The 16,649-nt window shown below is 42.5% G+C and overlaps 1 protein-coding gene across 1 annotated transcript in view; it reads right to left on the bottom strand.

The window, feature by feature from the left end:
• Positions 1 to 16,649, bottom strand: part of LOC138786862 (zinc finger protein 665-like) — a 143,814-nt gene that overhangs the window by 12,745 nt on the left and 114,420 nt on the right. The window contains exon 3 of the mRNA XM_069963929.1: positions 194 to 617. Coding sequence (XP_069820030.1) covers positions 194 to 617 — 424 coding nt within the window. The remainder of the gene's footprint in view (positions 1 to 193; positions 618 to 16,649) is intronic.

Raw genomic sequence — 16,649 nt, forward strand, 5'->3', positions numbered from 1 at the left:
ATACACACATCATGTGTTATTACCTGCAGCCGCGTCACATCCTCATCTATATTATATTAGAACTTAGGCTGAATGATTATATAGCTGGAAAACTGACAGGACACAGAGCTTATAATATTCCACACAGAATAGTTACAGCCGGTGACTGAGGAGAATGTGTGACTGTTCTCTGCATTTACTGGTCACTACTCACCTGGGCGGTTACCTGTAGTGATGTCCTCCTTATACTGCTCATCACTGCTGTCATCTGTCTCTTCTTCATCCGTCTCTTCCTTTACCCTAATGTCTGTAGCATTAAAACAGTTCAGTTTCTTCCCTCCAGTAACTTCCTCCTTATACTGCTCATCACTGCTGTCATCTGTCTCTTCTTCTTCTTTTGCTCTTATGTCTGTAGCATTCATATAGTTCAGATTCTTCCCAAAAAAAATGTCCTCCTTATACTGCTCATCACTGCTGTCATCTGTCTCTTCTGTCTCTTCTTCATCCGCCTCTTGGTTTGCCCTAATGTCTGTAGCATTGAAGCTGTTCAGTTTCTTCCCTCCAGTAATTTCCTCCTTATACTGCTCATCACTGCTGTCATCTGTCTCTGGAGCCTTAATATTGTTCCCATCTTCCCCCTGATTCATAAAATGTGAGAGAAATATTGTAAAAGTCATCAGACAGGAGGAGAAGTCAGGTGGGATGTACAGATCATAGGGAACATCTCCATCTACCTGATCCTGTGGAAGAAGAGGACGGGGACATCTCACTGGTGCTGTTCTCTTACTGGATCTGACTGGAGGGAACACATACAGAGACTGAATTCATTCTTTCCATCCAGATAATACAGAGAGGAGGTGTGTATATAGTCCTGTCTATTACCTGCTGATGGGAGGGGCTGCTGATCCTCCAGCATCACATCCTTGTACTGATCCTTGTGTCCTTCTACATACTCCCACTCCTCCATGGAAAAATAGACCGCCACGTCCTGACACCTTATAGGAACCTGACACACACAATGATCACACAGTCATGCCCCCCACCCCTCCAGTGGTGTTACTGTATAATGTCCCAGCATTCCCAGCAGCCACAGTCTCACCTCTCCACTCAGCAGCTCCACCATCTTGTTGGTGACTTCTAGGATCTTCTCTTCCTCCATTTCCTCATGTATCAGGGGCCCCGGGATTGGGCTCAGGGTTCTTCCCCATCCTTCACACCCAGGGGCCCCACAGCGCCCACTAGAGGACTTCTTTACTACTGTGTAATCCTGTGTATGGAGAGACACATTACTATCACTCCATCCATTCCCAGAATCCCTCACCTCTCCAGTCCTATCCATCTGTTATTCCATAGATAAGAATGATGTCATGATGACATCACTCCCAGAATCCCTCACCTCTCCAGTCCTATCCATCTGTTATTCCATAGATAAGAATGATGTCATGATGACATCACTCCCAGAATCCCTCACCTCCCCAGTCCTATCCATCTGTTATTCCATAGATAAGAATGATGTCATGATGACATCACTCCCAGAATCCCTCACCTCCCCAGTAAGCAGGAAGAGTATGTGTAGGGTGAGGGTTATTATCCTCTCGGCCATCTTGTCTCTGTCTCTCTCCATGGTTGATGGGTCGGTCTCTTATATAGAAGATATCAGCAGAGGATCCTGGAGGGGAAGAATCTGAATAGATGAAAGAGGAAACAATATAACACAACTCAGCACAGGCCTGAGAAAAAAAACAGTTCTGGCTCCAGTAATGTATTAATATAGGGTAGAAAACTACTACCCAGTGCTGAAGGCATTAATCCTCCCGCTGTCCCCCAGCTCCTTCCCTCCACCTGCAGAGCTGTACAAAAGCCACGTGCTTCCAGGACCTGCCATGATGTCACAGTCATGTGATCAGTCACGTGGAGGAGGAGGAGTCACATGATCAGGGGCTGCTGCTCAGTGTATGCAGGACTCTGCTGTGCTGGATGAGCTGTAGTGATGTGTGTGCAGCAGAGCTGTGTATATGTGTGTGATGTGTGTGGAGCAGAGCTGTGTATGTGTAATGTAGCTGAGCTGTATGTGTGTAATATACATGTAGCTGAGCTGTATATGTGTGTGTAATGTACATGTAGCTGAGCTGTATATATGTAATGTACATGTAGCTGAGCTGTATATGTGTAATGTACATGTAGCTGAGCTGTATATGTGTAATGTACATGTAGCTGAGCTGTATATGTGTAATGTACATGTAGCTGAGCTGTATATGTGTGTAATGTACATGTAGCTGAGCTGTATATGTGTAATGTACATGTAGCTGAGCTGTATGTGTGTAATGTACATGTAGCTGAGCTGTATGTGTGTAATGTACATGTAGCTGAGCTGTATATGTGTGTAATGTACATGTAGCTGAGCTGTATGTGTGTAATGTACATGTAGCTGTATGTGTGTAATGTACATGTAGCTGAGCTGTATGTGTGTAATGTACATGTAGCTGAGCTGTATATATGTGTAATGTACATGTAGCTGAGCTGTATGTGTGTAATGTACATGTAGCTGAGCTGTATGTGTGTAATGTATACATTACAAAACGTTAAGGAAATTTGGCTTCAAGGTGAAATAGCACTATACTGATATTGTCATATCAGTGATATCATGAATGTAGGGCATTTGGCAGTGGTGATGTTATAGTGTATAGGGCAGAGGGACCTCACATGGAGCGGCTGCTGGAGACTGGGGGACCTTACATGGAGCGGCTGCTGGAGACTGGGGGACTTCACATGGAGCGGCTGCTGCTGGAGACTGGGGGACCTCACATGGAGCGGCTGCTGCTGGAGACCTCACATGGAGAAGCTGCTGGAGACTGGGGGACCTCACATGGAGAAGCTGCTGGAGACTGGGGGTCCTCACATGGAGCGGCTGCTGGAGACTGGGGGACCTCACATGGAGACTAGAGATGAGCGAACTGTTCGGACTTTTGGGCCGAAAGCAGTTCATTCTCTTGGCATGCCTTTGATCCCAGCTGCATAGTTGCACTCCCGGGAATGTGCAGCCAGGATATTCCAGGGAATCACTGTCGAATTCCCTGTAATATCCTGGCCGCATATTCACGGGAGCGCAACTATGCGGCCGGGATCAAAGGCATGCCGAGAGTGCGCCGATGACGTCGGACCAAAAGTCCGACGGTTAGCTCCTCTCTAATAGAGACAGATGTTTAAAGCCAAAGCCAGGAATGGTTTTGAAAAGAGGAGAAATCTCAGTCTTTCCTTTATGACCTGTTCTCTGTTTATAGCCAGTTCCTGGCTTTGGCTTCAGAAATCTGTCAGATACATCTCTCTGTGTAAAGACACCCTTAGACCTGAATCACACAGAAAAGCAATGGGATCAGTTGAGTCGCTGTGTAGAGGCTGGTAACTCTATCCCAGAACCTTAAGGCCCTATTCCACCAACAGATCTTACGACAGATTATCTGCCAAAGATTTGAAGCCAAACCCAGGAACAGACTATAAACAGAGAACAGGTCATAAAGGAAAGACTGGATTTCTCCTCTTTTCAAATCCACTCCTGGGTTTGGCAGATAATCTGTCGTCAGATCTGTTGGTGGAATAGGGCCCTTAATGACCTGAGGGCCGCCTTTCCAGTACAGTACAGCTTTTCTTTAATTTTTGTATTGCTGTAGCTATTCGATCAATTAGTTTTCAATGGAATATCCGATCGAAAACGCAGTAAAAATGTTATTCTCCTCCCGCCATGGTTTATACTTTTTCCTAGCCAATAACCATGCATGGAGGCTGTGCTTGGCCCTAAGAGCATGCAGGCATCACGAGAACAGCAACTACATTGATTGGATAACTTACTCATGTGATGCTGCGTTTACACGGAACGATTATCGTTCGAATTTGCACAATAACGATCTAATTCGAACGATGATCGATGATCTTACATGTTCTTAAATCGTCGTTCGCAAAAAATTTGCAGATCGTTCCGTGTAAACAGTCGTTCACCGATTTAACCTATGTGCGAGATGGGCTTAAGCGATCGCAAAAAGATTTTTCCATACGATATATCGTTCCATCTAAACGCTGATCGTTATAAATAAAAATCGTTACTTCAAAATTGTTAATCTTACGATCTGGCGAATTATCGCTTCATGTAAACGCAGCATGACTTCCAACTACAAGAACTGAGCTCCTGCTGCTCGTCATCAGATGCCATCTTGAACCTAGTGACAGAGAAATCCTGGAGTAGAGTAAGTTAGGATTTAGGTGATTGTAGGCAGGCAAGACCACATAAGCCATTTTAGGGCTAATACACAGCACATCATATACTGTAGCTCCATCTATACAGTGATAGGCCGGCTACCAGCACATCAGCTGCTTATTCTCCCTGACAGGCAGCTGCGAATTGCGCAGAATAGGCTGCAGTACAACTATTTGCTCCTACGTTGTAATTGTCGCAGGACAAGTTGAGGGATGAATCTTGGAGTAGGGACAGTTAGGATTTTAAGTGATTGTAGGCACCCAAGACCCCAAAAGCCCTTCTTAGGGCTACTACATACCATAGCATATACAGTGGTGCCTTGGATTAGGAGCATAATTTGTTCCGGGGCCGCGCTTGTAATCCAAATCCACACTTAAACTAAAGCAAATTTTTCCATAAGAAATCACTGATATGCAGACAATTGGTGGAACACCCCTATAATAATGATTTTTTTTTTTTTGTTTGAATATCAGATAAAACACATGAAACACATGAAACAAACATTTATAAACAGCTGGATATGTGATATATAAGTTACTGTACAATATAGCAATCAGCATGTGGTGTATAATGTATAGTAACTGTATAACCCTGATAACACAGCAGCAGCTGGATATGTGATATATTAGTTACTGTACAGTATAGCAGCATGTGGTATATAATGTATAGTAACTGTATAATCCTGATAACACAGCAGCTGGATATGTGATATATAAGTTACTGTACAGTATAGCAGCATGTGGTATATAATGTATAGTAACTGTATAACCCTGATAACACAGCAGCAGCTGGATATGTGATATATAAGTTACTGTACAGTATAGCAGCATGTGGTGTATAATGTATAGTAACTGTATAACCCTGATAACACAGCAGCTGGATATGTGATATATAAGTTACTGTACAGTATAGCAGCATGTGGTGTATAATGTATAGTAACTGTATAACCCTGATAATAATAATAAATTTATTTGTATAGCGCCAACTGATTCCGCAGCGCTTTTTTTTTTCTATGCATACAGTACAGAGGTACATAATACACAGTTAAATTGGAATAAATAAGAACATAAATAAAAACAAAAATACAAAGTATAAACGAGACCTGCTCGTTGGAGCTTACAGACTATAAATTTGGGTTGACACCAGGCATAAGTGCTTTATTTGTCCATGGTCCAGCCATTGTACATAGTTAGAAATACAGGATAAGCCAGTAACAACGCCAATGTCTGATGCAAGTAAACATATAAAGTGCAGGAACCGTCATTGATAGAGCAAGGAAAACAACAGAAGGGGGAAACAGTTTAGGGAATGTTATAGGCGAGCCTGAAGAGATGAGTCTTCAGGGCACGCTTGAAACTGTGAGTATTGGGTATGAGTCTGATGTGTTTGGGTAGGGCGTTCCAGAGAACTGGTGCAGCGCAAGAGAAGTCTTGGAGGCGGGAATGAGATGTTCTGATTATGGAAGATGTTAAGGTAAGATCATTTGCAGAGTGCAGAGCACGGGAAGGATGATAGGTGGAAATGAGGGAGGAGATGTATGGAGGGGCAGAGTTGTGGAGAGCTTTATGGGTGAGGGTGAGGAGTTTGAAGTGGATTCTGGATTTGATGGGTAACCAGTGCAGTGACTGGCACAGAGGGGAAACGTCGGTATAGCGGCTGGAGAGGAAGATGAGTCTAGCTGCTGCATTCAGGATAGACTGGATAGGGGAGAGCTTAGAGAAAGGAAGACCGATTAGTAGGGAGTTACAGTAGTCAAGACGAGAATGGATCAGGGCGACAGTCAGAGTCTGAGCAGTGTCAGTGGTGAGAAATGGGCAGATTCTGGAGATGTTTTTGAGATGAAGATGACAGGAGCGTGTAAGAGCTTGGATGTAGGGGGTGAAGGATAGGTCAGAGTCTAGCATAACCCCCAGACATCGAGCCTGATGCACCGGAGTTATGCTAGTACCACAGACTGAGAGGGAGATGTCGGCTGATAACACAGCAGCTGGATATGTGATATATAAGTTACTGTACAATATAGCAATCAGCATGTGGTATATAATGTATAGTAACTGTATAACCCTGATAACATAACAGCTGGATATGTGATATTATAAGTTACTGTACAATATAGCAATCAGCATGTGGTATATAATGTATAGTAACTGTATAACCCTGATAACATAGCAGCTGGATATGTGATATATAAGTTACTGTACAGTATAGCAGCATGTGGTGTATAATGTATAGTAACTGTATAACCCTGATAACACAGCGACTGGATATGTGATATATAAGTTACTGTACAATATAGCAATCAGCATGTGGTATATAATGTATAGTAACTGTATAACCCTAATAACACAGCAGCTGGATATGTGATATATAAGTTACTGTACAGTATAGCGGCATGTGGTGTATAATGTATAGTAACTGTATAACCCTGATAACACAGCGACTGGATATGTGATATATAAGTTACTGTACAATATAGCAATCAGCATGTGGTATATAATGTATAGTAACTGTATAACCCTAATAACACAGCAGCTGGATATGTGATATATAAGTTACTGTACAGTATAGCGGCATGTGGTGTATAATGTATAGTAACTGTATAACCCTGATAACACAGCAGCAGCTGGATATGTGATATATAAGTTACTGTACAATATAGCAATCAGCATGTGGTATATAATGTATAGTAACTGTATAACCCTGATAACACAGCAGCTGGATATGTGATATATAAGTTACTGTACAGTATAGCAGCATGTGGTGTATAATGTATAGTAACTGTATAACCCTGATAACACAGCAGCTGGATATGTGATATATAAGTTACTGTACAGTATAGCAGCATGTGGTGTATAATGTATAGTAACTGTATAACCCTGATAACACAGCAGCAGCTGGATATGTGATATATAAGTTACTGTACAGTATAGCAGCATGTGGTATATAATGTATAGTAACTGCATAACCCTGATAACACAGCAGCTAAATATGTGATATTATCGGTTACTGTCCAGTATAGCAATCAGCATGTGGAGTATAATGTAAAGTAATTGCATAAACCGGAAAAAACAGCAACAGTTTGTAGATACAGGATGGAGCTGCAGATCCCCATAATGCAGGAGCGTAGTAAAACAGGCTAGAATAGAGAAGCAGGGCTGCTGCCAGAGGTCTGTGTGGTCACATGACAGCAGTGAGGAGGGGGGGGGGGGAGCATGAAGGAATGAGCAGGGCATATGTGGGCACATACATGCAGCACTCTCTGTCCAGGGAGAGAAGGGTTACAGCTATGGAGAGATTACCTCCACAGTCCTGTCCCCCGATGCAAGCCCCAGCCTGAAGTGGATCTGCTATGATTTGGAAGGTGAGAGAGACTTCCTGGGTCAGAGTACAGGGCTGTAGACTCCGCTATGCAGACCATGCCCCTACCCCACTCGCCCTTCCACCCAGTACAGGGAGCTCTTAAACCAAGTCACAATTTTGAAAAACTGTGAGCTCTTACACCAAAATGCTCTTAATCCAAGTTACTCTTAAACCAAGGTACCACTGTAGCTTCATCCATACAGTGAATAGGCTGCCTACCAGCACATCATCTACTTAGAGAGACAGGCAGGCAGGTGATAATTCTCCAGACCTATTTGCTGTTACATTCTAATTGTAGCATGGCAAGTTTTGGCGCTCTGCTATACTTACTTAAAAAAAAAAGAAAACGGTCACCAGCTGTCTCCCATTCACAATCGATAACGATCAAATTCGAATGATAATTGTATGTGTAAACGCTGCGAACGATCAAACGACGAACGAGAAATCGTTCATTTTGATCTTACAACATGTTCTAAAATCGTCGTTCGCAAAAAATTCGCATATCGTTCCGTGTAAACAGTTGTTCACCGATTTTTCCTATGTGCGAGATAGGCTTAAGCGATTGCAAAACGATCGCAGAACGAATTTTCCGTACGATATATCGTACCGTCTAAACGCTGACCGTTATGAAGAAAAAAATCGTTACTCCGACATCGTTAATCGTACGATTGGGCGAATTATCGTTCCGTGTAAACGCAGCATCACAGGATCTCGTTGCTGTTTTACCAGGATCACAGCATTGTCAGTATTGTCCATTTCAAATTCAATTTTAAATTTAATTTAAAACTCAATTCAAATACTTAATATACCCTCGTTTGCCAGAGCTGCCAGACTTATTTTTTGTCACTGCTCCACCAAGTCAGGAGTGATAATTTTCATGCCTTCTGCAATCCGTGGAGGTAGCGTTTTTTTTAATCTTCAATTCAAATTAAAATTTTAATGTAATTTTTTTTTTTAATTTATTAAAAGCGTCTCAAACATGGGTATATGTTGGAGTACTGTCTCCTTGTTCTGCAGCACTGACCCCTTCTCCATCTCCATCATGTCATGCCTGGGCCATATTTTCAACTTGGTGGCTTAGTGGTTTTTATAAATATACCCTGGTTTGCTATGACATTTGCCCTCTTATAGATAGATACTCCTTGAAGGGGCCTCTTAGGAAGACTTCGTGACTTCGTCACTTCCTCCACAAATTTATAAGAAGGTCACATCAGGCTCTCGCCCACCTTGGATCCAGCAGAATTGTCCATCATGCTTGGCATTGATATTGGGGGAGATTTATTAAACATGGAGGGAGATTTATTAACATTGTAGGCCACTTTTTTGGAGTGAAAATGTTGCAAAATTTTGCGCACCCTCATAGCTGCGCAAAATTTTGCGACATTTCACCTACTTAGACTGATCATGCCTACTTCAGCTTACACTGAAAGTAGGCATGATTTATCATGTGCGACTATCTAAAATAGTCGCACGTGTCGCAAACTCACTCCACACTAGAGGTGGTCTATTTCACCACCTATAATGTGGAGCTATGCACCCGGTCCACAGAGTGTAAAGGGTTAAGTAGTGATGCAGCAGCATCACTACTAACCCCCTGGGGCTGTACAGTAAGGAGGGGTGCATAGCGCACCCCTCGTTACAGTACAGGAGCAGGGAATCCCCTCATTAAGACGGGATTCTCTGCCTACGGGGGTTTTCTACCCAGAAGCAGAAAGCCGGCTGCTTCTGGGCGGAAAATTTAAAATCCTGGCACAGAAGTTAGTCTGGTCCCCAGGGGCTTAAGCCCCTGGGAACCTGACTGTCCTAGCACTGCATCTGCACCAGCAAGGAAGGGGGTTAAGTGCCCCCTTCCTTGCTGGGGCAGATGCAGTGCAATCTCCATGGGGGGGGGGGGGGGGGGGTACCTGCTGCTTCTTCCTCCATTGTTGCTAGCTGTCCCAATAAGCTCCGACCCCTATACGGTCGCATCCGATGCAGTGGGCGGGGCTTACGAGGACATCCCGGAACAGCTAGCAACAATGGAGGAAGCAGCAGCAGGTAACCCCCCAGAGCGCACTGCATCTGCCCCAGCAAGGAAGGTGGGCACTTAACCCCCTTCCTTGCTGGTGCAGGTGCCACAACCGTCTGTTCCCCAGGGGGTTAAGTCCCTGGAAGCCAGACTGTAACTCCCATGCTGAAGGTCACCCAGCTTTTCTAGGATCCTGTAGGGGTTACCCTTACAGGATGCTGGGAAAGCTGGGTGACCTCCAGCATGGGAGTTACAGTCTGGCTGCCATGGACTTAACCCCTTACTTATTTGTTTTTGCTTGTGTTTTTTTTTTCTTTTTCAGATACTGGTATGTAGAGGATTACATCGGATTCGTTTGGACTACGTCGATGACCGGCGGACTTTAATGTACAATAAAATGGTCAACGCGGGGTGTGGGGGTGTTTTTATCTGAATAAAAAAAATTGTCTCGGTGTGTTGTGTTTTCTTCCATTACTTTACAGACTAAGTAGTGGAAGCTGTCTGATAGACGGAATCCATTACTAAGTCAGGGCCTAATGTTAGCCGGTATAAAATGGCTAACACTAACCCCCCATTATTACCCCAGTCCCCAATGCCACCAGGGGTACTGGGAAGAGCCGGGTGCCAGTGGTCCCGCAGCGTCAAAATTGGCGCTCCTGGACTAGGCGGCAGCAGGCTGGTAATACTTAGGCTGGGGAGGGCCTAAACCAATGGCCCTTCCCACCCTGGTGTTACCAGGCTGCTGTCGCTTGGTTTTTAACCCTAGCAACCAATCAGATTCCACCTTTCATTTTCCAAACAGTCTGTGAGGAATGAAAGGTGGAATCTGATTGGTTGCTAGGGGCAACTGAGCCAGTTTCACTTTATACCATGTTTCATAAATCTCCCCCATTATCTTTTAGTTTCATGCCTTCAGCGGTTTATGAAATTGTTTTCTATCTTTATTTTCAACAAAAACAGGCTCTTCCTTACCAATATGAGAAATGTCACCACGGGTTTTGTGTGAACTTTTTCATGGGGTCACCACCAGGCTTTGGTTTTTAGAGTGTGTGCATATGCCCTCCTTTATTTGTAATGAGGGGTGTATGGGATTCCCTCTTTCCTTTAGATTGTCGGCTGCCCTATCACTGGCTTGACAAATCTACGAGTTCAGCCTTCAAAATTTAAACAGGATGGGTCTGACCGTGTTACACGCATGCAATGACAGTTACCAGTGGGTTAACCCTGGAACATAACTCTTATTAATGCCAGGATGTGTTTTAGGAGTAATGCCAGGAGATGCTGCAGGAGTAATGCCAGGAGGTGCTGCAGGAGTAATGCCAGGAGGTGCTGCAGGAGTAATGCCAGGAGGTGCTGCAGGAGTAATGCCAGGAGATGCTGCAGGAGTAATGCCAGGAGATGCTGCAGGAGTAATGCCAGGAGGTGCTGCAGGAGTAATGCCAGGAGGTGCTGCAGGAGTAATGCCAGGAGGTGCTGCAGGAGTAATGCCAGGAGATGCTGCAGGAGTAATGCCAGGAGGTGCTGCAGGAGTAATGCCAGGAGGTGCTGCAGGAGTAATGCCAGGATGATTTTCCTTTATAATCATTTAGAATCCTTAATATTCATTTATCTCATTCTGAACATGAGAATGGCTTTTCCCTTTGGTGAGTTCTTTGATTCTTTTTAACAATTCCACATTTTGAGCATGAAAACGGCTTCTACCCTGTGTGCATTCTCTGATGCTCAACAAGAAATATTTATTGAGTAAAACATTTCCCACATTCTAAACATGAAAACGGCTTCTTCCTTGTTTGACTTTTTTGATGGAGTTAATTTCAGAGCAAAATATTTTCCACATTCTACACATGATAATGGCGTCTCCTCAGTGTGAATGTTTGGATGTGGAAGATGACTTGATTCATGACTAAAACATTTCCCATATTTTGAACATGAAATAGGCTTCTACCTGTGGGAATGTTTTGATGATCAAGAATATTTGACTTGACTAAAATATTTTGAACATTCTGAATATGAAAATGGCTTCTCTCCTATGTGAATTTTCTGATGTTCAAGAAGACTTGATTTGTAACCAAAACATCTCTCACATTCTAAACATGAAAATGGCTTCTTTCCTGTGTGAATTCTTTGATGTTTAACCCTTTGAGGACAAGGCCCAAAATGACCCAGTGGACCGCGCAAATTTTGATCTTAGTGTTTTCGTTTTTCCCTCCTCCCCTTCTAAGAGCTCTAGCACTCTCAGTTTTCTATTTACAAGCCATGTAAGTGCTTGTTTTTTACAGGAATAGTTGTACTGTGTATTGGCGTCTTTCATTTTACCATAACATGTATGATGGAATCCCAAATATATTATTTATGAAGATATAAATAGGTGAAATCGTAAAAAAGAATGCAGTATGGTAACGTTTGGGGGGTTCCTGTGTCTACGTAATGCACTATATGGTAAAAGCGACATGATACCATTATTCTATAGGTCAGTCGAACACAACCATATGCAGGTTACACAGATTCTCTAATGTTATATATATTTTTTTTAAATGATATCCTTTTTTTTTGGCAATTAATTATAAATAAAATGGGCCTATTGTGACGCTTATAACGGTTTTATTTTTTCACCTACAGGGCTGTATGGGGTGTCATTTTTTCCGCCATGATCTCTAGTTTTTATTAATACCATATTTGTGAAGATCGGACGTTTTGATCACTTTTTATTAATTTTTTTAATATATATAATGTAACATTAAATCGGTAATCTGCTTCCTTTTTCCCCTATTGTGTACGCCGTTCTCCGTTCGCAATGACGCTTGTTATATTTTAATAGATTGGACAATTATGCACGCTACGGTATATTATATGTTTATTTGTTTATTTATTTTTATATGTTTTATTTATATAATGGGAAAGGGGGGTGATTTCAACTTTTATTGGGGGAGGGGTTTTGGGGTAGTGTGTTAGTGATTTTAACTTTTTTTTTTTACACATTTGAAGTCCCTTTGGGGGACTTTTACATACACTAGTGTGATTACACACACTGATGATTGCTATGCCATAGGCATAGCATTGATCAGTGTTATCGGCGATCTGCTCATTGAGCCTGCCTGTGCAGGCTTAGTGCAGCAGATCGCCGATCGGACCGCAGGGAGGAAGGTGAGAGACCTCCGGCGGTCCGTTTTAACGATCGGGACCCCCGCAGTCACACAGTGGGGGTCCTGATCGGTAAGTGACAGGGGACTCCCCCTGTCACTTACACTTAAACGCTGCGGTCGCATGCAGCGTGTCATTACCGGTGAGGTCCTGGCTGCTAATTGCAGCCGGCCCCACCTGCTGTGAAGCGCGCTCCGCTCCGGAGCACGCTTCATAGCGGGAGAACCACCCAGGACATATAGTTACGCCCTAGGTTGTCTGGGGACAGACTTCCATGGCGTAACTATACGCCCTGGGTCGTCTAAGGGTTAAGAAGACCTGATTTATGAGTAAAACATTTCCAACATTCTGAACATGAAAATGGCTTCTCGCCTGTGTGAATTTTTTTTATGTTGAAGAAGAGATGATTTCCCAGTAAACAATTTCCCACATTCTGAACATGAAAACAACTTCTCCCCTGTGTGAACTTTTTGATGTTTATTTATGAGCAAAACATTTCTCACATTTCTCTGAATATGAAAATGGCTTCTCGTTTTTGTGGTTTATCTGATGTCGTTCAAGGTTTCCTTTACGAGTAAACCATTTTTTACATTGTGAACATGAAACCTGAGACTTTCCTGTATTTTCTCTTTGATATTCATCGTCTTCTCTGTAAATGTCAGCTTGCTGTGATGGAGCAGAAGATGGGACTTGTATAACAGGATGAGATGAGAGATCTTTGCTGTGAGGGGCTGAGTCAGGAGAATTTTCTTTGTCTATCAACCACGGGACACGGATGATCTGAATTAAGGGTAAGGTTTATTACTTGTTAACAAGGGCAAGTGCTTCAACCAAGTGCAAAGAATTACAACGTCCCCTCAGCTTATATACAGGAAATGTGCGGTTAAGACCGAAGTTTCAGTGGAAAACGAAAACAGAAGTGAACTAGAGGTACAGGACGTTAAGCCAGGCGTTTTAGCTTTATTTCCACACGTCTGCACCTCCCACAATCTTACTTCTCTAAACGTCTTTAAAGTTCAACACTTAACCCATTATATACCTCTTCAGTAATACAGTATATATGTTAATTATATATATTGCCTCTATAAGCTTCTCAATACTTAGGATTGGGCGCAATAACTTAAGTTTCATTAGTGCATAACTATTCTATGAATATATTTTAGTATGATTAACCTATCAAATATACTGGAGATAAGAAATATGAGTACAGATATAGAATTTTTCTAACATTCCCTCCTGTGCATACAAAATATAAAAATAGAATCATCAAGAATCCAGCACCAAAAGTCCACAATGATATATGATTTCCAATTATACATCTCCGAGTCCATACCCATTCTCACACATGGAAGGGTTGATCTGTTGATACATCGTTTTATTCAGCAAAGTGTCAATTAGTCTCTGTATGAGTCTTCTTATGCATGGGATATAGCGCAACATCCACAGGTAGTTAGGATACCTACAACAATGCCTATGGATATTAAGGTCGAAGTTACCAGTCCTGACCACCTTCCGAACCAGCTTTCCATCCAAGAGGTAAACGGATCATCGTATCCAGAATTTTCAGATAATTCATCAGACAGAGCGGTCAATCCTTTGAGGGCTCTTGTGATACTTCCATGTGGTGCTGTATTGCTAGGAATAAAAATGCAATAATATCCTCCTATCACACACACTTCCTCTTTCTGCTAGTAACATCTTTAAAGGACAACTCCCACAATACAATTTTTTCAAATAAACTTAACCAACTGTTGTATATAACTTTCTGTCCTACCTGACACTGTTTGCGCTTGAAATCGCCGCTTTCTTGGGCCCCGTCAGCAGCCCGGGCTCCGGTTCAAATTTCCGCTCACTTCCGGGTTTCGGGTGCGTAGCGCGTGATGACGTCACGCGACGCGTCCCATAACCCATTGCAGTTCAATCGTCGTCCTATTGGCTGTCCCAGTACGCCCCCTCATCTTGTATTTCGCCCACTCATCTTGTATTCCGCCCCCCTCCTCTAGTATTCCTCCTTCCTCAAGCCCGCCCCTTGAAAACTCCCTAACGTACTTATAGCAATACACAGCTGAATTCTCTTTTGAGCATGCTCTCACTGTGCAATCTGTTTTCCAGACTGCACAGTGGGAGCAGCAGATTCAACACGGCCTGGCCTGCACATTCCACATTACCTAATAAAATGGTAATTATCTATAAATGATTATATCATCCCTAAAAATACTTTATAAACTAAAAGATATATTTATACTTAGCTGTTTATACATAAAAATTTTATATATATATATATATATATATGCATGCATATGTGTATATATATATATATATATATATATGCACATATATATATATATATATATATATATATATATATATACACACATATGTATCTGCATATATATATATATATATGTATATATGTATAAACACATATATATATGTATATATATATATATACACACACACACACACACACACACATATATATATATATATATATATCACACAACATCAAACACTTTGATTAAAAAAAATATCTAAATATAGAATTTTATGTCTCTCTCTATAAGGCTATTTTCACACAACTTTCTTTTTTACGTAAAGATTGCAATTGCCTCAGCATCGTTCCTTTTCTTCAAGGGCGGCATTGCATTGAAGTCAATGCAATGCCGCCGGCAGTGTTCATACATCCCCTAACGCCCGATATTTAGAACGCTCGTTCTAATTATGTGCGTGTCCATTATTTCCGGACGCTGCTCAGTAAACACCGTCCTGTCCCTGTCCCAGCCTGAAGTTGATCTGCTATGATTTGGAAGGTGAGGGAGACTTCCTGGGTCAGAGTACAGGGCTGTAGACCCCGCTATGCAGACCATGCCCCTCCCCCACTCGCGCTTCAACCCAGTACAGGGAGCTCTTACACCAAAGCAATGCTCCTAAACCAAGTCACAATTTTGAAAAACTGTGAGCTCTTAAACCAAAACGCTCTTAAACCAAGTTACTTTTAAACCAAGTGTGCGTGTGTGTGTGTATATATATATGAATACATATATACATATATATTTATCTCTATGGATATATATAATACCCATCACCATCTCACTATATATACTACCACTCACCAGCTCACTATACGTACTACCCCACACTATCTCACTATACGTACTACCCCTCACCATCGCACTATATATACTACCCCTCACCATCTCACTATATATACTACCCCTCACCATCTCACTATATATACTACCACTCACCAGCTCACTACGTACTACCACTCACCAGCTCACTATATATACTACCCCACACTATCTCACTATACGTACTACCCCACACTATCTCACTATACGTACTACCCCACACTATCTCACTATACGTACTACCCCACACTATCTCACTATACGTACTACCCCACACTATCTCACTACACATACTACCCCTCACCATCTCTCTATATATACTACCCCTCACCAGCTCACTATATATACTACCCCTCACCAGCTCACTATATATACTACCCCTCACCAGCTCACTATATATACTACCACTCACCAGCTCACTACGTACTACCACTCACCAGCTCACTATACGTACTACCCCACACTATCTCACTATACGTACTACCCCACACTATCTCACTACACATACTACCCCTCACCAGCTCACTATATATACTACCCCTCACCAGCTCACTATATATACTACCCCTCACCAGCTCACTATATATACTACCCCTCACCATCTCACTACACATACTACCCCTCACCATCTCACTATATATACTACCACTCACCATCTCACTATATATACTACCACTCGCCAGCTAACTATACGTACTACCCCACACTATCTCACTATACGTACTACCCCACACTATCTCACTACACATACTACCCCTCACCATCTCACTATATACTACCC

Source organism: Dendropsophus ebraccatus, chromosome 3 (genome assembly GCF_027789765.1).
Source record: "Dendropsophus ebraccatus isolate aDenEbr1 chromosome 3, aDenEbr1.pat, whole genome shotgun sequence".
Lineage (NCBI taxonomy): Eukaryota > Metazoa > Chordata > Amphibia > Anura > Hylidae > Dendropsophus > Dendropsophus ebraccatus.